Raw genomic sequence first — 27,546 nt, 5'->3', positions numbered from 1 at the left:
CAAATTAAATTCTGTAATATGCTACAACATGGATGAACCTTAAGGACAATATTCTGAGTGAAATAAGCCAGTCACAAAAGATAAATACTGTATTATTCCACTTACAAAGTACATTGAGTTGTCAAAATCATAGAGTGGTGAGTGCTAGGAGCTGGGGGAAGGGTAAGATGAATAGGGAGTATTGTTTAATTGCATAAAATTCCCAGATGAAAAGTGTTCTGGAGATGGATAGTGGTAATATTTGCTCACCATTATGAAATACTACTGAACTGTACCCTTTAAATGGTTATGATGGTGGATTTTATGTTATCTGTATTTTACCACAATAAGAAATAACATCAAAAATTCAAAGAAATGGAGTGTGCAAAAAATAAAGTGAAAAATTGAAACTTTAATTTTCACTTAATAAAGAGAAAAAATTCTGACAAATGCACAAAATATAAATATTACTGCCTTCATATAGCATAACATATATTGAAAAATCTCCTGAAATTGCAAAGATACATTTAATGAGTAGACTTCATTAAATTATGTTTCTTCTGTTTTTTTAAAAAAAATATTTATTTTAATTGGAGGCTAATTACTTTACAAGATTGTGGTGTTTTTTGCCATACATCAACATGAATCAGCCATGGGTGTACACTTCTTCTGTTTTTAGAAATACAAAGAAATTCCAGCAATACCTGAATTTGGCTAATGCAAATTTCCAAAGCAAATAAAAAATTAAAAGCAAGAAGCAACAGTGGAAAGAATTAATGAAAATCAATAATTTAATAGCAAATATTATCAACAATGAAAAACCAAAAGTATTATGTTAATTAAAAAATTACGAAAATTAACTTAACAATAGCACTAAATATTTTATATTCATTTGAAAGGCAAAGCATCTTACTGATCAAAACCAAATTAGTTAAATTAACCACCAGATGAATATGATGATCTGACAGGCAATCAAAGGCACAGGCAGGTGCTATGCGGTGACGCCACTGCTGGGTGATCTCCTGCGACGTCAGTAATGCATGGAATTATATGTCCTCAATTACGATTTACTAAATGCAAGAATTTAATAGAAGGAGCCACATAAATGGTGTTCAAAATATTTTCAGTGGCAAGTTTTTGTTGTTGTGGGCTTAAACCATGGAAATTAGTTTTCTCACAGTCTGGAGGCTGGGAAATCCAAAATTAGGTGGTGGCCAGTTGGTTTCCTGGTGAAAGCTCGCTTCCTCTTGCAGATGGCTGCATTTTCCCTGTGCCCTCACATGGTGAAAATTGATCTATTTTTAAGTACTCTTAATTTTTTTAAGAGCACTTTTATGTTTATAGAAAAACTGTGCAGTAAGTACAAAGGGTTCCTGCATATCCTACCTCCTCCCTCCCACCCCTGCTTTCCCCTATTATTGTCATCTTGGCCTTTCCCAGAATGTCACACAGTTGGAATCATACAGTATGTAGCCTTTTCAGACTGGCTTCTTTCACTTAGCAATATGTCCTGGGTTGGCCAGTAAGTTTGCTCGGGTTTCTCCATAACATCTTATGGAAAACCCAAAGGAACTTTTTGGCCAACCAAAAGTTTGGGGTTCCTTCATGTCTTTTTGTGGCTTGATTGCTCAATTTTGAAATTTTATTTTTATTGCTGAATAGTATTCCATTGTCTGAATGTACGACAACTTATCCACCTATTGAAGGACATTTTAGATATTTCCAATTTTTGGCAATTATCAATAAAAAAAAGCTGCTATAAGCATTTGTGTGCAGGTTTTTGTGTGTGTGTGTGTGTGTGTGGACATAATTTTCTTCTCATTTGGGTTAGTACCTAGGAGCACAACTGCTGAATTGTAGGGTAAGCCTGTGTTTAGCTTTATAAACTAACAAACTGTATTCCAAAGTGGTTGTACCATTTTACATTCCCGCCAGCAGTGAATGGGAGTTCTTCCTGCTCCATATTCTTGTCAGCATTTGGTATTGTCAGTGTTTTAAATTTTAGCTATCTAATAGATGTGTGCTGCTGCTGCTGCTAAGTCACCTCAGTCATGTCCAACTTTGTGTGACCCCATAGATGGCAGCCCACCAGGCTCCCCTGTCCCTGGGATTCTCCAGACAAGAACACTGGAGTGGGTTGCCATTTCCTTCTCCAGTGCATGGAAGTGAAAAGTGAAAGTGAAGTCACTCAGTCGTATCCGACTCTTTGCGATCCCATGGACTGCAGCCCACCAGGCTCCTCCGTCCATGGGATTTTCCAGGCAAGAGTACTGGAGTGGGGTGCCATTGCCTTCTCCGAATAGATGTGTAGTAGTATCTTAATATAGTTAATTTTGCAATTGTCATATGAAGTTTGATGTTGAGAATCTTTTCATATGTTTATTTGCCTTCTTTGGTGAAGTGTCTGTAAAGATCTTCTGCCTATTTTAAAATTGGATTATTTATTATTTTGAATTGTAAGAGTTGTATATTTTAGATACATATCCTTTGTCTGATATGTGTTGTGCAAATATTTTCTTTCAGTTTGTAGTTTGTCTTCTCATTCTCTTAACAGTGTCTTTTGCAGAGCAAAATTTTAAATTTTAATCAAGTCCAACTTATGCTTTTGGTGTTGTATCTAAAAGTCATCACTGAACTCAAAATTACCTTGATATTTTTCCTATATTATCTTCTAGAAGTTTTATATTTTACATTTGGCCTTATGACCCACTTGAGTTAATTTTATGAATAGTATCTAGATGATTATTATTATTTTCTTGCATATGGATATCAGGTTGTTCCAGCACACAGAAAGGGTAGTGAAAAAGAAAAACCCCAATGACTATTATTTTTCCACTGGATTGACTTTGCTTTTTCATAAGAGATCGGTTTACTCTATTTGTGTGGGTCTATTTCTGGGCTCTCTATTCCATTCCATTAATTTATTTGTCTATTCTTTCACCAGTACCATGTTGTCCTGATCATTATAGCTTTCCACTGTTTTAAAGTCAGGTAGTATTAGTCTTCCAACTTTGTTTTTCTTCAGTATTGTGTTGGCTATTTTGGGGCTTTTGCTTTGCCATATAAAATTTAGCAAAAGTTTGTCAATATCTACAAAATAACTGCTGGAATTTGATTTGAATTGCATTGACTCTATAGATGAGGATGAGAAGACTTGACATCTTAACAATGTTGAGTCTTCCCACTCACAGACATGGAGTATCTCTCCAATTATTTAGTTCTTTGATTTTTCATTAGTGTTTTTATATAGAATGTGTATATATTTTGTTAGATTTATACCTAAACATTTACTTTTCAATCATCAAGTTTAATGGTCATGAAAATACTTTAAAATCATTTTTAAAACTCAATGCACAATATTTACAACCATCAGTTTTAAAATATTTTTTTAATCTCAGATTTATTTATTTATTTATTTTTTTAACTTTACAGTATTGTATTGGTTTTGCCATACATTGACATGAAATTAGAGGACAGTTGCTTTACAGTATTGTGCTGGTTTCTGCCATACATCAACATGAATCAGCCATAGGTATACATATGTCCCCTCCCTCTTAAACCTCCCTCCCACCTCCCACCCCATCCTACCCCTTTAGGTTGTCACACAGCACCAGATTTGAGCTCCCTGAGTCATATAGCAAATTCCCACTGGCTATCTCTTTTACATATGGCCTCTCAATTTGTTCTACCCTCTCCTTCCCCTGTGTGTATACCACAAGTCTGTTCTCTGTGTCTGTGTCTCCATTGCTGCTCTGCAAATAGGTTCATCAGCACCATCCTTCTAGATTCCATATATATATGTGTGTGTTAATATACAATATTTGTTTTTCTCTTTCTGACTTACATCACTCTGTATAATAGGCTCTAGGTTCATCTACCTCATTAGGACTGACTCAAATGCATTACTTTTTATAGCTGAGTAATATTCCATTGTATATATATACCACAACTTCCTTATCCATTCATCTGTTGATAGACATGTAGGTTGCATCCATGTCCTAGCTATTGTAAATAGTGCTGCAATGAACAGTGGGGTACATGTGTCTTTTTCAATTATGGTTTCCTCAGGGTATATGGCCACTAGTGGGACTGTTGGCTCACATAATAGTTTTATTCCTAGTTTTTAAAGGAATCTCTATATTCTCTGGAGTGGCTGTATCCATTTACATTCCCACCAATAGTGTGAGAGGATTCTCTTTTCTCCACAACTGTCAATCACTCTTTTGTGGCCAGGCCACCTGTTTTCCAGTGGCTCATCAAAGGGCATGATGCATGGGCTGGGAATTGTTTTTTTTTTAATCTTTGGAAGTCCCTTAAGAGTTTAAGGTTTGCATTAAAAAAATTTATCTATTTATTATGGGCTGTGATGGGTCTTCATTGCTGCCTTTCTCTAGTTGTGGCCAGCAGGGGCTACTCTTCGTTATGGTGCACGGGCTTCCCATTGCGGTGGCTTCTCTTGTTGCTGAGCATGGGTTCTAGGGCATGCAGGTTTCAGTAGTGGCAGCACATGGGCTCAGCAGTTTTGGCTTGTGGGCTCTAGAGTACAGGCTCAGTAGTCGTGGCACATGGGTCTTAGTTGCTTTGCAGCATGTGGGATCTCCCCAGATCAGGGATCAAACCTGTGTCCCCCTGCATTGGCAGGCAGATTCTTAACCACTGAACTGTGAGGAAATCCTGGGAAGTTTTTGATAAGGAACTGCAGTTACTACCACTGAGCATGAGGTTTTACAATCTCTCCCACTGCCACTTCTTTATTTAGAATTGGACCTTGCCAGTTCTTCTATGCTGTGGCCAATTTCTTACTCCTCAGGTTAGTTCATCTTTCCGTCTCTGGTTGTCTGTAGGGATGGGTTCAGACTTGGAAATTTTTGTAGAGGAGTTTAGTCTGTTTTTTATTGGTCAGACCTAGAAATTTTGTCTGTTCTACAGATCAAGGACTTTAGTTGGATGTCTAGTGATCAGCAAATTCCTGTGGGTCATATTACTCTGAAGCGATTTGGGTCCCACTACTCATGAGTGTCCCCATGCCCTCCCAGGCACTGAAAGTTAAGTATCACTATTTGTCCTCTGCTAATCCAGGTTCCCACTATCTCCATTGAAATCAGGAAGCTCCTTTGAACTGCAGGGTTTTTCATAGCACCTCTGGTCCCAGAGAAGAGCCACTGTGGTACTTTTCAAAGATGGTGGTGCTTCCTTCACCAACAATTCTCCAGAAGCCGTGGTGAGGCCCCCCTCAGGTTCATCATTACAAGAGACGAGCTGTCTATATATGAACATTTACTTCAGTGTTTCCTTCTCCTTGATTCTTTGGACTTTTTTCCTTTACAAATATCAGGGAATTTCCTTCTTATTTTCATTTAGCTGAGACCAGAAGTCAATCAATTTATTTAGAAGGTACATTGAAACCAGAGTCACTGGGAAGTGCACTCAAATCAACAGATTTAGGTTTATTTATATATATACTTTTCAGTTTAAATTAGCAAGACCTTGCAATTCTTTCTCTCCCTGGGGTTGACTTTGTAATTGGCTTTCTGTGGGTGTCTGGATCTGACTCCAGTATTAAGAGTGAGAGTAGTCAGAGTTGGTGGATGAAGTGTGGCAAGGAGATTGACTGCCCTTTCCAAGGTAACTGCCCCAGGTGAGATCAGAATAGGGTCTTCAACCAAGGCAGGAACAGCCTGATTAATATAAGGGAATAGGCTTTGGTTCTGCTCTCAAGAGGGGCTTCGGGACTTGATTTTCTAGAAATTATCCAAATCCTCCTCTATGGTTTTATTTCTACACCCAGATTCCCACTCTTTCCTGATGGTAACTATCTCTCCCACATGAAATCTGGTGAGGCTGGTAACTCAATTGACTTTATCATTTGGCAACTTGTAGAAAAGATTTTGAGTCTGCTTTTTAGTGATTCAACTGATAAAGAATACTTTTAGCTCTGTCATTGAAAGAATACAGGTTGTTAAAAGGCTGTGAACTGAGAATTTAGGACTCTGAGTGTGTCATTGTTTTTCTTTAAGTGGTCCAGTTTTAAGCTTATCCTTGAGTTCATTCTTTGAATACATCTTTTTCTTCATGTTATTTTTTGGCCATGGCCACTCAGTTTCTAAAAGCCTTCTCTTCAGTGATATTTCACTCCAGGTGACCATATATGGTAATTTCCCCAGCCGTTTCCCATGTATTCCAAGGGCTTCCAAATTGTACATTAAAGTTGTTGAATCTCAGCCTTCCAAACCAGGCCAGATAGCCAATCTCAGATTCTCCTCATTTCTTCCGAGACTGTTGCTTGCAATTCCACATTGGGTGACCTTGGTTCTGTCCTTTTTCTTCTTGTCTTTCTTCTGCTTCCTTAAATTTGAGGAATTTCAAATTTTGGGGTATTGAGTTTTAGGGTATTGAGCCATGACTCTTTCAGAGATAAAAGGTTGCTACAATAATGAGGGACAAGTATATAGCTTTAAAAGAAAAGTTTGGGTTGTCTGGCATGGTGACTTTTCTTTGATCAATAGGCTATCTTAGAACTGCTTTTTGGGTTGGGAGAGACGATTCAACCCCAGGTGTACTTTTCATATGGGATTGGAACACTCTCATCACTTCCATCTCATATGCACATGGAGCTTTACAGAGTACAGACTTGTCTCGCCTTGCTTCATCCCAGTTTCTCAGCCACCTGTGAGATGTGCTCACCTTTGAAGTTGAGAGAAGAAATACAGAGACTTTCCCAGGATTCCTAGGGTTGGCCAGTTGGATTCCCAGCTGGGCCAAGACTGCAATCCCAGTCTCTCCACACTGACCTTCCCTTCAGGTCCTGCCCTAACATTCCTCAGCCCAGGAAAGACTACACATGGAGGTCTTACCACATTACTAAATGGTAACAAGCAATAATCAAGCTATCAACTGTTAAATAAAATATACTCTACTCCTATCTTAACAGTTTGGCGTTTCCAGAAGCAAATGCTGAGACTGAATTTGGCCTGTTGGGTATTTATTAGTTGTTCAGTCATGTCTGACTTTTTGTGACCCCATGGACAGCAGCATGCCAGACTTATTAACTGTCTTCCAGAGTTTACTCAGACTTATGTCCATTGATTCGATGATGCCATCCAACCATCTCAACCTCTGTTGTCCCCTTCTCCTTTTGCCCTCAATCTTTCCCAGCATCAGGGTCTTTTCCAATGAGTCAGCTCTTCACATCAGGGTATTTATACTAGCTATCAACACAGGGAGGAAGCAGGAGGGGGTAGAAGGAGGAATTCGACTGCAGTGCAGACCTCAGGCAAGCCTCAGCCAACTCCAAGGGGGTGTCTGAGAGTATATATGGTCCGTCAGAGTATATCAAGTTTAGGAGAAATGACTAGACCATCCCTCCCCACCCAAAGACAGGGCATATCTTTGGATGGGGGGCCTCTGAAGCAAGAGCTGACAGTTGGGCAATGAGCCATTCCTGTAACAAATACCCCTTAATAATGACCTATTGAGCTCAGAAAAGGGCAGCAGGGAGAGAATCTCCCTCTTTTCCCACTGCCTGATGGCTTGGTCTCCACGTCCAGTCTCAGTCCACCTGCCTCCACAGCTGCCCCTTGGATCTATAGGCACATCACACAGGGGCTTGAGCCACCCTAGGAAAGACAGAGGGGCAGGAGACTCTCATCCCCAACATCCTGGAGGTGGAATCTCAGGGTCCCAAGTGCAGAGACTGGCCTAAAACTGGACGGGTCACACCTCCATTCTTAGGCAATAGAATCCATTCCTGGGGAGCAGAAGGAAATCTCTAAGGGGGAAAGGCCAGGATAAAGACCTTCTCCCTGAGGAAGTACTGCTGTGTGCTATGCTGTGCTTAGTGGTATCCAACTCCTTGCCACACCATGGGCTGTAGCTGCCAGGAGCCTCTGATTGTGGAATTCTCCAGGCAGGAAAACTGGAGTGGGTTACCATGCCCTCCTCCAGGGGATCTTCCCAACCCAGGGATCGAACCCAGGTCTCCACAGTGCAGGTGGATTACCATCTGAGCCACCAGGGAAGTCCGAGAATACTGGAGCAGGTAGCCTATCCCTTCTCCAGGGGATCTTCTCAACCCAGGAATCGAACCAGGGTCTCCTGCATTGCAGGTGGATTTCTTTATCAGCTGTGCCACCAGGGAAGCCCAAAGTGCTGCTACCAAAGATCTTAGCCAGGTGTTGGGAGACATAAACGAGAAACTGATTAAGGGAGGTTCTGAGTTTCTTAGAGGAGACTGACTCTCAGTTAATATTAAACAAAGGCTTACAAAAATCCTCACGAGTACCAGCGACTGTGTCTACTAGCCTTATTGCTGTTGTAGCCAGGCAAGGGCCTCAGGCTACTCTCGGTGTTCCTGAGGTCCAATAATCCTCTCCCGAGGTGGAATCCTCCCTGCGGGTGTAGGTCAGGATCGCCCTCCACGCCCCCTTGCCTGCCGCCAAGTCGCTGGGGCCAAGCAGAGCTTGGCGCTGTCGGGCGCGTGGGGGAGCCGGGGCAGGGACGAGCTCGCTCAGGAGCCAGAGCGATCGCGGCCGGAGAGGGAGGAGGCTGCCGGGCCCAGCCTGACGCAGAGGCGGCGGCGGCGGCAGCGGAGCAGGCCACTGCCGGGGCGTCCCGGCCACCAGCGCCATCCCGCTCTCCTCCTCCTCCTGCCGCGGCTCCTCACGCGTGGGAGTGAGTGCTTAGCGCGCCCGCCTGGGGTCACGGGCTCCGGGCATCTTCGGCCAGCGAGCCCGAGCGGAGGGAGGTGCAGGAGCGCTCGAAAGGGGCGGAGGCGGGGAAAGGAGCGGGCGAGGCGGAGGCGAGGGAGCGGAGGGAGGGGACCGTGGAGAGGGAGGGACCCGCCTGCCGCGCCCTGGCCGCTCGGCATGTGTGGCTGCAGGCGCCGGTTGTCGCTGCTGTCCGGGGGCTGAGCCGCGCCCGGGTGTCCAGGGCAGTGTGTGTGTGTCCGCGCGGGCGAGCGCCGCCCCGGCCCCGAGCCTCCCGCTCGCTTCCCCGGGCCGCGGTGCATGTTCGCCTCCTGCTACTGTGTGCCGAGAGGCAGGAGGACCATGAAAATGATCCACTTTCGGAGCTCCAGCATCAAATCGCTCAGCCAGGAGATGAAATGCACCATCCGGCTGCTGGACGACTCGGAGATCTCCTGCCACATCCAGGTGCCGGGGCGAGGGAGCGGACTACGCGCTGGGCATGGGACTGGGGGGCCTCTACGGGTGGGCGTGCGCGTGGAGACAAGGAACCCACCCGGGGGCCTACTAGAAAGGCAGATTTCTCTTCCTCAGCTCTGAGTCTGGGAGCCCTACTAAGGGATGGGGTTGGGGGGACTGTCTCCCACAGGCACCGGGCGTGCGTTATCAATTCCCGGGGCCCCTTCCTCTGGCTTAGACACTGCGCTCACGTCTCGCTGCGCTTAGGATAGTGGATACAGGGCATCTGCCTCCTGGGGGACTCTAACCCCTCTGTTTCCTAACCTGTCGGGACATATGAGTTCTGAGAACCCAGAGGGGTACCTGCATGTCGCCCAGTCTTCCTTCTTCCACGTGGAGAAGGCATGCATCAGCATGGATCCACTCATTCTTTCTTTGGCGCCTGGGCTCCGAAGGTGCCTTCAGTCCCAGGGACCAGCTCCAGCTCCCTGCCTCCTCTCTACCGGTGGCCTTTACTTCTTAGCGTGGGGCAGCGGCGAAGTTTCCTGGGAGCGAGAGAGGCCAGGCAGCCCCGTGCTCCAAGCCTTAAGGGATGGGGCACGCTGCTCGGACTGGAGCTACCTCGAAAGGAATCCTTTGAAAACTGAGTATTTCAGGGAAAGGAAAAGGGCTGTTAGGCCAGCAGGGAGGGAATGCTGCAGGGCCTGGGTCCCAGGAGAAATCGCCCTTTGGGATATTGGTGACATGGGCTCGTGACCAAGTTGGAGAAGGCCAGAGTTGTGTAGGCGAAGGCAGCTTTGATGGCAACTCCATCCTCCAGTACTTAAGTGCCTCTGGGCTTGCAGGAGATCGGTGAGATGCAATGGTGTGTGTGTGTGTGAGTGCACTCTCAGTGTTTGTATATGTAGGCAGGTGTGTGCCCTCTCCCAAGATTCAGGGCACACAACCTGGAAAGGTCATGTTAGGGTTAAGCACTATTAGCTTTTGACTTTTAAGTATCTTTACGTACTTATCTCTGGAATTTCCTCTTCTCACCTACTCAAGTCTTGAAGGTCTGAGACTGAGCTGTTTTTAAAACACTGGGCACCCATTCTGTTGAGAGATGAATGGGAGCAGCGTCTCCCAGTGGCAAGAATCTGCCTCTGGGCTGTGTTAACTGAGAATGAATGAATGAATGGTCCCCCCCCCCCCCTTTTTTTTTCTTTCTTTTTGTGGGAGCTTGTGACACAGGGACAGTGACTCCTAACTTGTAAGATGACAACGGGGTAAGTTTCATGGCAGGAATGTAGTGCCCCATGACCTCCCATTAAAGTGGGCTCCCACTGACTTTTCTGGAGGATCTTGGATTTCATTTTGAACCAAGTACTGCTATTAAACTTAATAATAAAAGGATTAATGGGATAGGCAGTTTTTCTGCTGCCACAGGGTTGCACGGAAACATTTGGCATGTACTGTCTTGTATTTGAGAGAAAGGAGTTTGCACATTTTACCTTAAGTTCTAAAGTGGGTGTACAGGAACTTTAACCCGTATTGCATATGTAGTTAATAAAGGGGTCAGCCACAGAGAGTGGGGCTGTTGACTTTTCCAGAGCTGTCTCCGCGCTCTATCTGCCCTGTCCTGTCCCATTTGGAGTTGACACTGCTGTTTTGTTTTATTTTTCTGTTTGTGGGATGGAATCTTCCTTAGAATGGATAAATAGTCCCCAGATGACATGTATGTGCTGTCTCGTGATCTGGCAAACAGTAGATTGTAGCCAATCTAATAACAGTTTAGAACATTGGAGTTTGTATGGCCCAACTCATGCCAAAGAGGTTAAAATGCTATGTTCCAAAGTGTTGATTTTGGCATTGCTTGAGAAAATCAAATGTTTTATTTGTAAGCACATCTTCCTCCAAATGGTGATTATCATTTAATCAATTAAAATGAATCAAAAGATGATTTTGGTGATTTTGGACATTATACCTGCCTAGAGTATTTCCAACCTGGGAATTTATATTATACTTCTGAACATAAGGTCACAAAAACCTTTCCATTTGTTTAGGACAAAGACAAAATGATTTTTTTTTTTAAAGAACTTTTGAAGTCACTAGTATTCCCTGGGGAATCCATCTGTGTTTCGTTTATTGCTTGCTTTTTTCCTCTAGTCTAGAGAATCACAAAGTTAAGAGAGTGTATAGAGTGTTACACAAATTTTCCCTCTATAACTCATGCAAGGTGTGAGTTATGCCTTTTTTTTTTTGCAAAACAATAGCTTTTAAATATTCTTCTCCAAAGTATATGATTTGTGTGGTTACTGACAAAGAAAACTTGCAGTGTAACGGCTCAGTGTCAGCAGCCTGATAGCCACTTGCTCTGTCTCGTCATAGGATTAGGATGCTGTTCCTGTGTGTCATTTGCATGTGACTGTTTAGGTGGGGTGAAAGAGGAATTCCAACTGGATAGGGAGCAAAAGGAGAGTCTAGGGCCCTAGAAGGGGCCTGGGGAAGGAAAGGAGTTGCTGAATGTCCCCTATTGTTGTTGTTCAGTCGCAAAGTCATGTCCAACCCTTTGCAACCCCATGGACTGCAGCACGCCAGGCTTCCCTGTCCTTTGCTATCTCCTGGAGTTTGCTCAAACTCATGTCCATTGACTCGGTGATGCCATCCAAACATCTCATCCCCTGTTACCCCTTTCTCCTCCTGCCCTCAATCTTTCCCAGCATCAGAGTCTTTTCCAATGAGTTTGTTCTACTGGTCTTTTCCAACGAAGCCAACCCTGCAAGTCTGGAGACTGTGGAAGGACATGGCTTAGTTCTCACTTCTTTGATTCAGTCACCTGTTTCAAGTAGAGTAGAGTTCTAGTCGTCTTCCCCATTCTGTCCACGTTTTCAGATGCTGGCAGGGTGTTCACCACTCCTCCTAATGAGCTTGCCATTTTTAATGCTGATTGTGTAAGTTGTAGACTTTTCATATTATTTATTCTTTATCAAGTCCTGGTAAATATGCTTGTTATTATTTGAATTGGCTGGAAAATTATAAAAATTTGTATTTGAATAGTAACTTTGGCACTGTGTGTAGCACCTAGTAGGTGCTTAATAATTATTTGTAGATGTAGATTGCATAATTTGTGTCTGGGCTGTTAAATTCATGAGGGTAGGAACTCTTGTTATGGTTGTTGTTCTTCAAGGAGTCCTTCAGGTTCCTAGAGCCAAACCTAACATATAGTTGTGATCAATAAACACTTGCTGAATGAACGAATGCTACTGACCCAGTATTTAATGTAGCTCATTACCTGTCATCACGAGGACAGCATGACAGCATTGGGTTGAGAATAAGGAGATACATAGTTTAGTTATGTTACCAACCAGTGTGACATGTAGTGAGTCATTTGACATTTGGAATCAGTGTTTCTTCTTTTGTTAAATAAGGGATTTGGGTTAGAATGGATGTCTCCAGTTTATAAGGTCTATAGTTTATCTGTTACCTAGACCAATTACCTTTGACTAAAACATTGCTATTGACAGATTATATTCATATTATCTCATGTGATTTTCATTCCTGTCCTGGGTTATCTCCATTTTATTGTGTTATTGAATATTTTCTCAATTTTATGGGTATAGAAAACGAAGTGCAGAGAGATTAGGCCACTTGAGTCACCTGGCAAGTAAGTAGATTGAAGCCATGTCATTTTACTTAGAATCCAGAGCCCTGTCTTCTCTTCAGCTGCTTCCAACTTGAAAGTTAGGATGTCTAGGCTGCAAGTAAAAGACCAGCTGAGTTAAAGTGGCTTGAGTAATAAGGACACTTATCATCTCACCTAATGAGAAGTCCAGAGGTAGGGTAGCTTCAGAGTTGTTCAGCAGCTCTGCATGGACCAGGAGCTTTCCATCTTTCTACTCTGCCTCCTCAGCACATCTCCTTTGTCACTTAGAGTTCTCATTATAAGGTGGTTGTGAATGTCCTTCAGGTACTAACACATCCACCATGTAAGAGGTGGGATTTCCTCTTGCATTTCTTTTTATCATAGAGGAACACCATTCCTGGAGGCTCCCATCAGTCCTCCCATTAGATCCCATTGCCCAGGATTGAATCCTATACCCATGACTTAGCTGTAAAAGAGTCTAGAAATGTGAATATTTGGTATCTGTACTCTTCACTCTCTATAATGAGAGGTAGGCTTTGACTTCATGGAAGCAATGGAGGAGTGTGTGTGTGTGTGTGTGTGTTAAGGGGTGGGGAACTGCTGGTGGCTAAGCAAGCAGTAGTGTCTTTCAGAATAGGTCAAACTGAGTAATAATTATTGTTACAACTAAACTGTCAGTAACATTTAATAAGATGTTAGCTGAGCCCTGGATTATTTTAGGCAATCTTTGTATGATCAAATTCTGCAACAAGAACAATTATTGGATAATCCTTTGTAGCTTGTGTTGTTAAATATCAGTTCAGCCCTTACTGAGCCCATGGGTTCTGTGCAGCTACACACTGTCTTGTGTACAGCAAGCATCTCTGCTTTTGCTGAAGTGGCAGTATGGCCAAGTGGTTGAGAGCTTGTGGTCCCGAGTACTACTTGCCTGTGTTTGAACCCTGGCTCTAACCATTGACTAGCCAGGTGACTTTGGACAAGTCACTTTACCAGTTTGGTTTCAGTTTCCTCATCTGTAAAGTGGGGGTAATACTGGTACAACCTCATGGTCTTGTTGTAACAATCAAATATGCAATATATAGTGCCAGTGCTAAGTTGCTTTCAGTTGCGTCCAACTCTGTGACCCCAGGGACTGAAGCCCACCAGGCTCCTCTGTCCATGGGATTCTCCAGGCAAGAATACTGGAGTAGGTTGCCACTTCTGTATTCAGGGGATCTTCCCAACCAGGGATCGAACCTGCGTCTCTTGTGTCTCCTGCATTGGCAGGCAGATTCTTTACTGCTAGTGCCACCTGGGAAGCCCATGCAATATATACCAAGTACTTAATACCTGGCCCATAGTAAGAAATGAAAATATACTGACTGTTTTCTTACTATTATGTGAAGGTATATTGGATTTAATCCTAAATAGTGTGAAGGCTCTGGCTTGGAATCTAATGTCTTTAAGCCCAAACTCCATCACTTTCTTACTGTGTAAGACCTCAAGTGAATTACTGGGCCTCCGGTTTTTAATCTGTGAAATGGGCATAATAATTCCTCAATTGCCAGTCTCCGTTGGGTTGTTGAGATGAAATCTATAAAAGCGTGTTGTAAACGCTAAAAAATCACCCAAATGCAGAATACTATTCTAATTAATTTAGTTAAAAAAGAGAAAGTTGTTTACTGCATCCTAAGTTTCTTATCTGTTTTAACAGGAATTGGTGGTCACATGCAAACATACATATGTGCTCAATATCAGGCCCTATGATGAGCCTGCAGGTGAAATCCACCCTAGGTTCGGATAACAGCCACGCATGTTCTGCTAATAAGGACGACTCAACTCTTTTCTCTATCAGATTCATCTGGAGTGCCATTCAGAGTACAGTGAATATCAGACACTAAAGGAATAGGAGAGAGAGGCAATTTGTTAAATACCGTGGTCTAGCTCTGATGTATTTATGCCTAGATTACATGGGCCAGCTCTTTGTGTTAAGTATATTCTGACAGAAAAGTAGTGTTATTTCAATACTCTGCTAAGATCATATCTCTTGATGTCCTCAGAGCAAAGGCAATGTGTATTGACCATGGGGAGGATGCAATACTGTTAGCTCCATATCACTGGACAGTATATCAGCTGGGTGCTTTTAACTGACAAATTCCAATTCAAACTGGCTTTAACATTAAAGATATTTACTGGATCAGCACTTCCCTGGTGGCTCAGATGGTAAAGAAACTGCCTGCAATGCAGACCTAGGTTCGATCTCTGGATTGGGAACATCCCCTGGATAAAGAAATGGCAACACACTCCAGTATTCTTGCCTGGAGGATCCCATGAACAGAGGAGCTTGGTAGGCTGCAGTCCATGGGGTCACAAGGAGTCAGACACAACTGAGTGACTAACACACACACACACTCACACACACACACACTCACATATCCAGAAATTCTGAGTTAAGTAGGGACCTAATTCAAGAACTATCCTGACTTTTTGTGAGGCTTTATCCTCAGACTATAGTGAAGTGGTTATAGTAGTTTCAGTTCTCACATTTTCATGGGACACCCTCCAGAGGAATTGAAAAACCACTTCCAACTCAGCATTCCAAGCAAAAGTCCTGCAGTCATTTTGATCACCTGCCACCCTGAACGGTGAGTGAAATCAATCAAAATGAGTGTGCTGATTAGCTTAAGGTGCCTTCAGACTCAGAGTGGAATCAGCTTCCTTCCTGGTGGTGGTCTGTGGTGGGGAGAGAGGTCAATGCCTAGAAATCAGGGTTCTCTTCCAAAGGAGAAAGAGGGGGAGGGGAAGATGGCTGCTAGGAAGTTTACCATACTAGATGTTTTGTCTGGGTCAGCGATTCTCAAAGTGTATCCTGGGGAGCCCCAGGAGTCCCTGAGATCCTTTCCGGGGGCCCCTGAGGTTCAAACTATTTTCAAAATAATACTAAGATGTTGTTTGCCTCTTTTAGGTTAAGGAGTTTTATTGAGATATAATTTACATACTATAAAATTCATCCATTTCAAGTGTATAACTTTAAGATAGTCACAGAATTGTGCAACCATCACCACAATCAGACAATCCCCCAAAGAGACTCTATGCCCTTTAGTAGTCATACTCCCTTTTCCCTCTAAACTTCCCAGCCCTAGGTAACTGCTGATCTACTTTTTGTCTCTATACATTTGTCTGTTGTGGCCATTTGATGAAAATGAAGTCACATAATGATCTTTTGTGTCTGACTTCTTTCACTTGCATAATTGCTAGGCTCATCTACATTGTAGCATGTATCAGAATTTCTTTCCCTTTAATTGGTGAATAATGTTCTATTGTATGGATAGATCACAGTTTACCATCAGTTGATGAAAATTTGGGTTGTTTCCACTTTTTGGCTATTTCGAAGAATGTTGCAGTGAATATTCCAGTAAAATTTGCCATTTGCCTTGGGTATATACCTGGGAGTGAAATTACTGGGCCATATAGTAACTCTGTTTAACCTTTTGAATTGAATAGTTTGCCAGACTATTCTCCCAAGCAGCTGCACCATTTTACATTTCCACCAGCAATGTATAAGGGTTTCAGTTTCTCCACATCCTTGCCAACACTTGTTATTATCTATTTGATTATAAACTGGGTGTGAAGTGATACCTTACTGTGGTTTTGATTTGCATTCCTGGATGCTAATGCTGTTGACCATCATTTCATGTGCTTATTGGCTGTTTGTCTATCTTTGGAGAACTGTCTATTTGGATCCTTTGGCTATTTTAAAATTGGATTGTTGTTTTATTGTTGAGTTCTAATAATTCTTACATATTCTGGATACAGACTTCTTATTAAATAAATGATTTACAGCCATTTTTCTCATTCTGTGGGTTTTTTTAGTCTGATGGTGTCAAAATTTTAAAAATTTTGATGAAGTCCAATTTATCTGTCTTTTCTTTTTTTCCTTTTGTTCCTTGTGATTTTTGTGTCATAGCTAAGTAACTGTTGCCTAAGGTCATGGGATTTATACCTGTGTCTTCTTTAAACAGTTTTATAGTTTTAGCTATTATATTTGGGTCTTTGATTCATTATTTTACTGATATGTGATTTGGATATCATAAATGTCACCATTTTAAAGTATAAAATTCAGTAGCTTTAGTATATTCACAATATATACTATATATATACAGCCATCATTGCTAATTCCAGAACATTTTCATTATCCCCCCAAATAAAACTCTTCCTGTTAATAGTCACTCCCCATCTGATCCATTTTGAGTTAATTTTTATGCATGATGTGAAGTAGAGGTCCAACTTGATTCTCGTGCATGTGGATATCCAGTTGTTCCAGCACCATTTGTTGAAAAAACTATTTTCCTATTTGTCACTCTTGTTGAGATGTTGATTGCCTTTTCCACTCTCAATCTCTCGTAAGTGTACAATGGAGTTTTCCAGAGGCTGGATAATATGAGACATAACAACACATTAACTACAGAAGCAGATGGGAGAATCCAGCTGTCTTCTATTGAGCCAGACACTAAAGATGTTAAAAATGTAAAGAGTGCTACTGTTCTCAATTAATTGGCTTTATTTTGTAAAACAAAGTTATTTTTCATAAAAGAATGCTATTTATGTTAATGTGCAATGGGTTTGTTATTTTTTAAATGAATCAATTATTGACTATCTTAAAAACTTACCATCAGCGAATATTGAGATATACCACCCAAATAAACAGAAATTCTATAGATCCTCAATAGTGTAAAGGAATTTTGAAGCCAATAAGCTCAAGAATTGCTGGTTTTGGTGATTGTCAATTTACTGAACTTCCTGAAAAAAATTTTAATAGTCCTAAGTAAAACAAAGAACTATTCCCGTGTACCTTGGGTCTCCAGGATTGCAAATTATAAGTACTTGAAATGATGTCAGTTAAGTAAAAAATCCCAGCGTGTGCATAAAAAATGTGTATATGTATATTTGAAATTCTTAATATTAACCATATACCTGTGTGTGTGTGTGTGTGTGTGTACTGCAATGTTAAGAGCAGAAGATCAAGGGCAGGCTCTTCTGTCATAAGCATTTCCCAATTGCACTTGCTCTCCAGCTGAATCTCATTTTTTTTTCAACTCTAATAATTTGAAGTCTTACTTTGAGACCCCTCTTTTGATTATGAAAAATGTACAGCGACAGTGCATTGTGTTTAACATATAAACTGCTTGAATCAAGTCCCTCAGTCACTGAATTCTTAAGTTGTTACTTCTTTTACTCACTAGGCATTTTGGGAACTCTTGAAAACATGGCAGGAATGGAAATATCAGAATTTGTTGCATAGAGAATCTGAGATTCACATGCATGAGTGATAGGCATTCAGTAGCTAGCATGGTCCTTTCTGCCTTTCTCTGTTTCCACTTTGTGTGGGAAAGGATGCAAGTTACTCCTCCTATGAAATAGCAGAGAGCCAGATGTGGAGTCCGTAGATGGGGGGAAATGGGATTATGATCAGGAGCCCTTAGGGCAGGTTTTGCAGCTGAGATCTGAATTTAATTCAGGCTAAAAGGAGTTGGCATTCAGCTCCTGGGAGGGATGTGTAAATGCTTCGCAGTTTTGGATATTCATGTGAATCTTCTGTGCCATTGTTAAAATGCATGTTTCTGATTCAGGCGGTCCTGAGGAGGGCCCTGAAATGATGCATTTCCAGCAGGCTTCTAGATGCATTTCCAGCAGGCTTCTAGATGCCGTGTTCTGTGAACCACATTTGGAATAGTAAGGCTTTAATGGAAATTATCTATTTCATAGTAATATTAACTTCCTTGAGTGTGGAGCTTTTTGACCCTTAGCTCTCTGGATAATACCTCACCTGGCACATTTCCCTTGGTAGAGGTTCAGTGAATGTTTAAGCAAGTGAGTGAATGAATGAGTGAATAAAGAAATCTATCCAGGTGTGTCTATCACAATAAACTGAAGTACCAATTAGACATTGATGCTGGAGATGAAATGCCTCCTTTTGACTCCCATCCCCCGCCAAATCAAGAGATTGTTTTTCAAACAGGATTTCCTCTGATGACCAGTCTGATGAAGTGTTGAATGTCTGTGAGAGTGTTTATGGGGACTCAGGGTTAATGAGAGAATTCTTGTCCCTCTGGGCCACGTTTCCCACTCTTGCCTTCCTATATCCTGGACTCTTGGTGGCATTGTGGAGGAGCTCTGGCAACTCCTTGGCACAAACAAATCATTGTGTATAAAGCCAGCCATGCCTGGAAGATCCCAGAGGCATAGGAGGCCCAGCTGTTCTCATTGGCAGAAGTGACCTCAGGGGACCATGACCCTAGAGGACAGTGAAAAAATGCCTTCGAAGTGTAATACAAGCTCTCAAGCTGTTTGTTTGGTGACTCTGCCTGAAGGTACAGGAGGGAAGTGAGAGGATCACTCTGGAAAAAAAAGAAGCTCCTTCTAAAGGGAAAGAGCATTTGTATAGATCAAGCCATCATACTTTTCAAAAGTGGATTAGTAAAGGTTTTTTGAAATAACTTCAATCTTAGTCAATAAGCATTTAAAAATATCTTCTATACGCCAAGCGCAGAGCTAGGAACTAGAGATAAAAAGAAAATAAAATCAGACATCAAGAGGCTCACAGTCATTTGAGGCTGCAATCCAAAAGTCTACAAGTAATAAATGCTGGAGAGGGTGTGGAGAAAAGGGAACCCTCTTCCACTGTTGGTGGGAATGCAAACTAGTGCAGCCACTATGGAGAACAGTGTGGAGATTCCTTAAAAAACTGGAAATAGACATGCCTTATGATCCAGCAATCCCACTGCTGGGCATACACACTGAGAAAACCAGAAGGGAAAGAGACACGAGTACCCCAATGTTCATCGCAGCACTGTTTATAATAGCCAGGACATGGAAGCAACCTAGATGTCCATCAGCAGATGAATGGATAAGAAAGCTGTGGTACATATACACAATGGAGTATTATTCAGCCATTAAAAAGAATACATTTGAATCAGTTCTAATGAGGTGGATGAAACTGGAGCCTATTATACAGAGTGAAGTAAGCCAGAAAGAAAAACACCAATACAGTATACTAACGCATATATATGGAATTTAGAAAGATGGTAACAATAACCCTGTGTACGAGACAGCAAAAGAGACACTGATGTATAGAACAGTCTTATGGACTCTGTGGGAGAGGGAGAGGGTGGGAAGATTTGGGAGAATGGCATTGAAACATGTAAATATCATGTATGAAATGAGTTGCCAGTCCAGGTTCGATGCACGATACTGGATGCTTGGGGCTGGTGCACTGGGACGACCCAGAGGGATGGAATGGGGAGGGAGGAGGGAGGAGGGTTCAGGATGGGGAACACATGTATACCTGTGGCGGATTCATTTTGATATTTGGCAAATCTAATACAGTTATGTAAAGTTTAAAAATAAAATAAAATTAAAAAAAAAAATAAATAAAAAAAAAAAAAATATAAAAAAAAAAAAAAAAAAAAAAAAAAAAGAGGCTCACAGTCATTTGGAAGAAGAGAGACAAGAAAATGATTCAAGGACAACATGACAGACATAGGGACAGGTGTATGGGTGGAGGACCAAGAGGAGACATCTGTATCAGACTGGGTATAGATGAATCTTGATTAATAATTAAAGGACAAGTGAAAATCAATTCTTTGAAGAAGGGAAAAAGGCATGCAAAACACGGTGAGCTTGTGCTTGATGTAAAACTTTGGGCATGATCAGCGTGACTGGATGTAGAAATGAAGGGAGGGGGAATCTTGGATTAGTCCCAGGTGGTTGGTTTCATGGACAGGGGTCATGGTGTCACCGATACAGTACAGATCACAAGTTTTGGGGACCCACTGGAAAATAAAAATCTGAGGCCTCTTGTTAAAAATTATTAAGAATTTCAAGATCACAGTGAAAGTGAAAGTGAAGTCGCTCAGTTGTGTCCCACTCTTTGCAATCTCATGGACTGTAGTCTACCAGGCTTCTCTGTCCATGGGATTTTCCAGGCAAGAGTACTGGAGTGGGTTGCCATTTCCTTCTCCAGGGGATCTTCCTGAACCAGGGATTGAACCCAGGTCTCCTGCATTACAGGCAGACGCTTTACCATCTGAGCCACCAGGGAGGAGACCATTAAACAAAGCATGGGTCCTTCTTAGCATGGATCCCACACCCATGAAGCTGATTCTGAGAAGACAGAATAAAGGAGAAACAGATTAGGAGAGGAGTTTGGGCATGTAGACTTCATAGTGCCTGTGGGGTATCTGGGTAGAGAATTCTCAGGTAGCCAGGCAAGAATACCAGAGTGGTTGTGGTCCCAAAGGGAATGGCAACCTATTCTGGTGTTCTTGCCTGGAGAATCCTGTGGGTAGAGGACCCTGGTGAGCCTCAGTCTGTGGGGTTGCAGAGTCGGACATGACTGAGCAACTAACACACATACACAGTTGGAAATAAGGAATGAAAGTCAGCAGAGATGTCTGACCTGGAGACACAGATAAGAGAATCCTTAGTATTCACGCAAGTGGTTGTAGAAGTCATGTGATATGAAAGGAACTATTACATGGGTCTTACTTTTTTGTCTGTCTTTCTGTTTGGGGCATCCTTGTAGATCAAACCAATGGAGTTTGAGCTTTGAAATTGTTTCCAAGAGTGCTTGATCATATTCCCTTTTTTTGGGAATATTCCCAAACTGAATGAGAGCTTCTCCATTTTATTTTGCAAATAGGACAGCTGCCTCAGAGGTCTCAGTGGAAAAGCACTTTCCTTCTCTTAATTTTCATTTTCTAGCTTGGACTAACAAATGACAAAAAGTCCTCTCCAAGCTATAAGACTCTGAGTTACAAAACAGGACTTTCACTCTAGGGAAGTTACCCTTTGAGACAGTGTCATGAACATTAGATAATACATTTTTAAATCCTATCAAAAGGATTCAAACTTGAAGTAAACATGTCATGGAACAACTTTGTAAATTAATCTGCAGTAATTTATCTTTTCTTTACTATTTATGTGTCTCAGATATATCCAATGGCAAATTTTGTTTCCTGTTTATTTTCCAGGAGATTATTGTGAATGTTGATTAAAATAAATTCAAGGTCTGTAAGATCCCTCAAAAAAATAATTTAATATTGGTAACATGATTTGTATCTTAGATGTGCAATAGAGCTTTGTCTGAATAGATCTGTTATTATGCTAAGGTTTTAAATATGATTATTCTGTTGCAGGGGAAGCAATTAACATATTAACAGATTACGATTTGGTCTATTACCTCTCATTTCAGAAGTGTAATTTGCATCTTTGAGGCACTAGGCCTTAATGGTGAATGTTAGTGTGAGAAGGATTGACTGAATCAGAATTTTCACATGCAAACTGTGAAAATTTGAATACAATATCAGTTACAAATGGATTAATAATAAAATTAAGAAACCTGAAAAAAATCGGTAACCAATTAACTTTTTTAATAGAAGAGAGGACAAAAGCCTAATCAATAAATTGGCTAGTAATTTTTCCTTGATGTTATTAACTGATGTTATTTTTGAGGGCTGGTTTTTACATGTATGCCTGCCCATTGTTCTGAAAATAATGCTAGTCTTTGTGATCTTTATCATATGTAGGTATTATCTACAGTGTTATGATGTTGGGAATTATTGGTTATTTATTTAGCAACATCTTTCTCTCTGCTCATGTGCCTCTTGATTTTCTTGAGTTGTATGCTCATAATGTGAATTAGTTAGTTGATTAAATTGAGATCCAGAGCTGTGATTTGCCTGAATTTGCCTATTTAGCAAAATTAGGATGAGATATGGTGTTTTAGATTATACACTAAATACTACCGTTATTGTGTTTTTGAATCTTTTTTGGTAGTCTAAGGGATGTAATTCTTTTCCACTGACAACTGTTAATAACACAGGGAGAAAACCTCACAATGACCACATTTCTGGGTAAAGAAAGTAAACTGATTTCTTAAGTGTCATCAAAGGACCACAGTTTTAGTTCTTCTCTAGTTTCTGTAGTCAATATGTGGCTCAATGTAGCTCAGTGTACCTTCAAATGAAAACTACCATCAGTTGTTCAGGTAGTTTTGAATATTTTGGCATCTAACATTCCTACACAATTAAAAGAGATCTTCCTTTTCCCTTTATAAGTTTGGCATGGGACAGACATTGCTTGTATTTTGAACTTTCAAAAAATTACAAAGGGAAAGAAAAGAGGATGATGTCATAGAATTATCTATCTATCCAAAGTAAATGTACCGTGTAGTCTTTGGATTGACTCTGGAAGTCCGTTCTTAGTGATCCTAGGCCATGGTATTTAGAAAACTTCTAGAAAAATATGAAAATAAAGTTTTTTTATTTAGGTACTAGCTGTGTCCTTGTCAGGCTCTGTTTGTTTGGAAGGCTTAGGAAGAAGCATAATAAAATCTCTGGAGTAAGAGGAGGAAAAAACACTGCATACCACCTGGAGCTGAGTCAAGGATAACTTCACCTCGTGTGTTTCCAAACCTCGAGGGAGATTATTTCTCCTAGGGGATCATGGTGGTGGGGGATGGGGGTTGGTCACCTTGAGGACACCTTTTGTCTCCATGTTTGGAGACATAGGTTTTTCACCGGGTGGAGATGGCACCTTCTTGTTTCAGTGCTGATTAAAAGGAAAAAAAGGAGGAAAAGTTGTACAGTAGTTCAAGGGCAGCCACGAAGTCGGAGTTTGCAGTGCCAGCAGCGGTGTGGTAATTTGAGAACAGCAAATTAGAGGAACAAAGCAGATTTTAATCATATGCCACAGAGAGGAAGGGAGGAAGGTGGTTTAGGTTTATCTCCAAATTGTACCTCCATTAGAGTAAGGGAGGTTTTTAATGCTGTAATCCAATGTTTATTGTTAAAGATTTCTTTGTTTCTTTCCTCCAGTATTTCTTTAGCACACTCACTGGGAGGGAAATGCCAGCTTTTTTCCCATCAGTGAACTCAGCAGTTGTTAAATATAATACATTTTCTTGATGTTATTGGGAATAGAATGAGGGAGAAAGAGTGACAGAGTTAGATTCAAGAGCGCTACCCTTTCGGAGACTTTAGTCTGAAGGCAAAACTGTCCCATTCCATCCTTTCTGTCCATCTATCCATCCATCTGTCAACCCATCCACCTACTTCTCCACTCATTTGTGCAATAGCACCTCTCTTAAGGACTGGTTTGGGTACCAGAGATAAAAAGATAAGTAAGAATATGGTCCCTTCCAGTCTGGTAGAGAAGACAGACACAAAGACAGTTTCAAGATGGTACTGTTATGATTGAAGAACACTAGGATATTACTGGAGCAGAGAGAGAAGCCAAGGTATCACTTAGGGGAAGGTATAACCCTCCTTTAATCTCTAGTCACCCTCTTCTGAAGTCACTACTCCTCAAAAGGGTGGATCACAGATATTTTCTTTGAAATAGATCACAGATATTTTCTTATTCCCATTTAAATACAAATAAGAGCATCTTGAAGAACTTTGTGCTTCTGCTTGCAGATATCTCAGCAAAAGTTGTACCTTGCTATAAAAGGTAATTTCAAGAGAAGTCACACATCCCCTTTCCTGCTTTCTACTGGGTCTTCATCCTCACAGTGTCTCCTGTATAGAAATTCTGGAGCAGCCGCTGGGGCTCCCAATGCAGCCTGAGCAGACCAGGGGAAGATTTTCTGGAGGATATCATGGCTTAGATGAGTTTTAAAGAAAAAGTAAGCATTGTCTGGCTGGCAGACTGGGAGAATGTTTTGAGAAGGCAGTATAGTTAGGGAAAGAAGGGCCTCTGGCAGAAGGCTATGCATAGGAAAAGGCATGGTATTTGTGAGGAACTCAGAAAAATGCATCGATTTTATAGGTCACCAGAGAGGTCCATAATATGCAGTGGGGAGCTGGCCATTATGTGATCAGACTGTGCAGACAATGGAGTGGACAGCTGGAGTCTAGAAAACAGTACTGGCTACTGTTGACTACAGAATAATTAGGACAGCCCTACTGAGGCATGGTATGTATGGTTCAGTGACCATCGCCATTGTTTTGCAGGGTCAGCTTGACTACTGTTCCAGGGCGAAAGATAAGATGCATGGAGTGTTTTGTCTCAGACACTACCCAAGGAACACTGGAGGTTTCAAGTTCTTAGCTGAGGTTGTAAACTTTCATGTGCTTTTGAGAGTGGCAGTGGTTCCATGATCTGTGATCTTCAGTGATGAAGCAAATCTTTATTAATTACAGATCAGGAAGTTGACAGACTTTTCCAAAGCATCCCTTTAACGTGTTGTGTGCTAAGTTGCCTCAGTCGTGATCGACTCTCTGCGATCCCATGGACTGTAGCATGCCAGGCTCCTCTCTCCATGGGATTTTCCAGGCAAGAATACTGGAGTGAGTTGCCACACCCTCCTCTACTGGGTCTTTGCGACTCAGGGGTCAAAACTGAGTCTCTTTTGTCTCCTGATTTGGCAGATGGGTTCTTTACCACTAATGCCACCTGGGAAGTCCTTTAACCTGTTCAGTTCAGTTGCTCAGTCATGTCTGATTCTTTGCAACCCCATGAACTGTAGCATGCCAGGCCTCCCTGTCCATCACCAACTCCTGGAGCCTACCCAAACTCATGTCTGTTGAGTTGGTGATGCCATCCAGCCATCTCATCCTCTGTCGTCCCCTTCTCCTCCTGCCCCCAATCCCTCCCAGCATCAGGGTCTTTTCAAATGAGTCAGCTCTTTGCATCAGGTGGCCAAAGTATTGGAGTTTCAGCTTCAGCATCAGTCCTTCCAATGAACACCCAGGACTGATCTCCTTTAGGATGGACTGGTTGGATTTCCTTGCAGCCCAAGGCACTCTCAAGAGTCTTCTCCAACACCATAGTTCAAAAGCATCAATTCTTTGGCGCTCAGCTTCCTTTACAGTCCAACTTTCACATCCATACATGACTACTGGAAAAACCATAGCCTTGACTAGACGGACCTTTGTTGACAAAGTAATGCTTCTGCTTTTTAATATGTTGTCTAGGTTGGAGTGTCTTTTAATTTCATGGCTGCAGTCACCATCTAGAGTGATTTTGGAGCCCAAAAAATAAAGTCTGCCACTGTTTCCACTGTTTCCCCATCTATTTCCCATGAAGTAATGGGACCAGATGCCATGATCTTCGTTTTCTGAATGTTGAGCTTTAAGCCAACTTTTTCACTCTCCTCTTTCACTTTCATCAAGAGGCTCTTTAGTTCTTCTTCACTTTTTGCCATAGGGTGGTGTCATCTGCATATCTGAGGTTATTGATATTTCTCTCGGCAATCTTGATTCCAGCTTGTGTTTCATCCAGCCCAGCGTTTCTCATGTACTCTGCATGTAAGTTAAATAGGCAGGGTGACAATATACAGCCTTGACGAACTCCTTTTCCTGTTTGGAACCAGTCTGTTGTTCCATGTCCAGTTCTAACTGTTGCTTCCTGACCTGCATACAGGTTTCTCAAGAGGCAGGTCAGGTGGTCTGGTATTCCCATCTCTTTCAGAATTTTCCACAGTTTATTGTGATCCACACAGTCAAAGGCTTTGGCATAGTCAATAAAGCAGAAATAGATATTTTTCTGGAACTATCTTGCTTTTTCGATGATCCAGTGCATGTTGGCAATTTAACCTGTTAGGGTAGTCCTAAGTCCAGCCAGAGAGGACCTGATGGAACTAGCTGTGGGGGCTTCTGGAAATAAGTATTGAACAGAGGTGAGAGGAATAGAAAAAGCCTCTTTCTGTACTTGATTTACATTAGCACTCTCCAATAGAGCTTTTGTGATGATGAAACTGTTCTAGATCTGTGCTGTTTGTTTGGTAACCACTAGTCTTGTGTGGCTTTTGAACACTTAATGTGTGACTAGTGTCACTGAGGAACTGAATTGTCAATGTTAATTAATTTAGTTATTAATAATTAAATTTAAATAGTTACATGTTTTAGAGGCTGTCATACTGAACAGCACAGTGTTAGCCTCTTAATGGTGGTTAATGGTGCCCCTCTTGAATGAGAGAGACATTGAACATCAGGGTGGGAATAGTATGGAAAACTTTTCTGCTTTTCTCTGTGTACTCCCATACCATTTGAACGTGTGTAAGCATGTGTTGGTGGTGGTGTAGTCACTAAATCGTGTCTGACTCTTGCGACCCCATAGACTGTAGCCTGCCAGGCTTCTCTGACCATGGGATTCTTCAGGCAAGAATACTGGAGTGGGTTGCCATTTCCTTCTCCAAGGGAAGTGTGTGTTACTTTCGTATTTTTTAAAACAATATGACATTCTGGAAAAGGCAAAACTATCGTGACAGTATCTGCTCACAGTTAACATCCCTAGGGATTATACCTTCATTGTTTGAACTTCGTGGTCTTGGACAGACCAAAGTTCACATCTCAGCCCAATGCTTACTATCTGTGTGTCCTGGGGTGGGATGCATTTCTTGGCCCATTTTCCCAACCCATAAAATGGGGATATTAAGTCCCCATTTCATAGGGCTGTTTCTGAGGATTAAATGAAAATGAAAGATGCTTTTTACTGTCATGATATTTTTGCCTTTTCCAGTTTTTTGTCAATTCTTTCAAATTTTCTATGTAGACAATCATGTCTGTGAACAAAGACCGTTTTATTACTTCCTTCCCAATCTTTCTCTTGCCTTATTGCATTGGGAAGGACTTCTATTATAGTTTTGAAAAGGAGTGGTGAGAGGGGACTTATTAATCTTAGCGGAAAATCTGAGTTTCTCATCATTGAGGATGGTATGAACTGTAGACTTTTTGTAGATTTTTTTTTTTTAATTAAGTTGGGAAAGTTCCCTTCTATTCTGAGTTTACTAAGAGTTTTTATCATGATTGGATGCTGGAT

At 41.6% G+C, this 27,546-nt stretch overlaps 1 protein-coding gene across 20 annotated transcripts in view; it reads left to right on the top strand.

The window, feature by feature from the left end:
- The window catches only part of FRMD3 (FERM domain containing 3), a 396,931-nt gene that overhangs the window by 25,004 nt on the left and 344,381 nt on the right, over positions 1–27,546 (top strand). Inside the window, exon 1 of one of the 20 annotated variants that reach the window (XM_055578891.1) lies at positions 8,883–9,131. The exons of 17 other annotated variants lie outside the window; for them this stretch is intronic. In XM_055578891.1, the coding sequence (XP_055434866.1) occupies positions 8,985–9,131 (147 nt within the window). In that variant the 5' untranslated portion in view covers positions 8,883–8,984. Of the gene's footprint in view, positions 1–8,882; positions 9,132–27,546 lie in introns of those variants that run through there. 2 more of the 20 variants (XM_055578883.1, XM_055578884.1) reach the window with 2 other exon arrangements.

This window comes from Bubalus kerabau, chromosome 4, assembly GCF_029407905.1.
Source record: "Bubalus kerabau isolate K-KA32 ecotype Philippines breed swamp buffalo chromosome 4, PCC_UOA_SB_1v2, whole genome shotgun sequence".
Lineage (NCBI taxonomy): Eukaryota > Metazoa > Chordata > Mammalia > Artiodactyla > Bovidae > Bubalus > Bubalus kerabau.
Note: the sequence above shows the minus strand (reverse complement) of the source record. Positions and strands in the feature narration are given on the sequence as shown.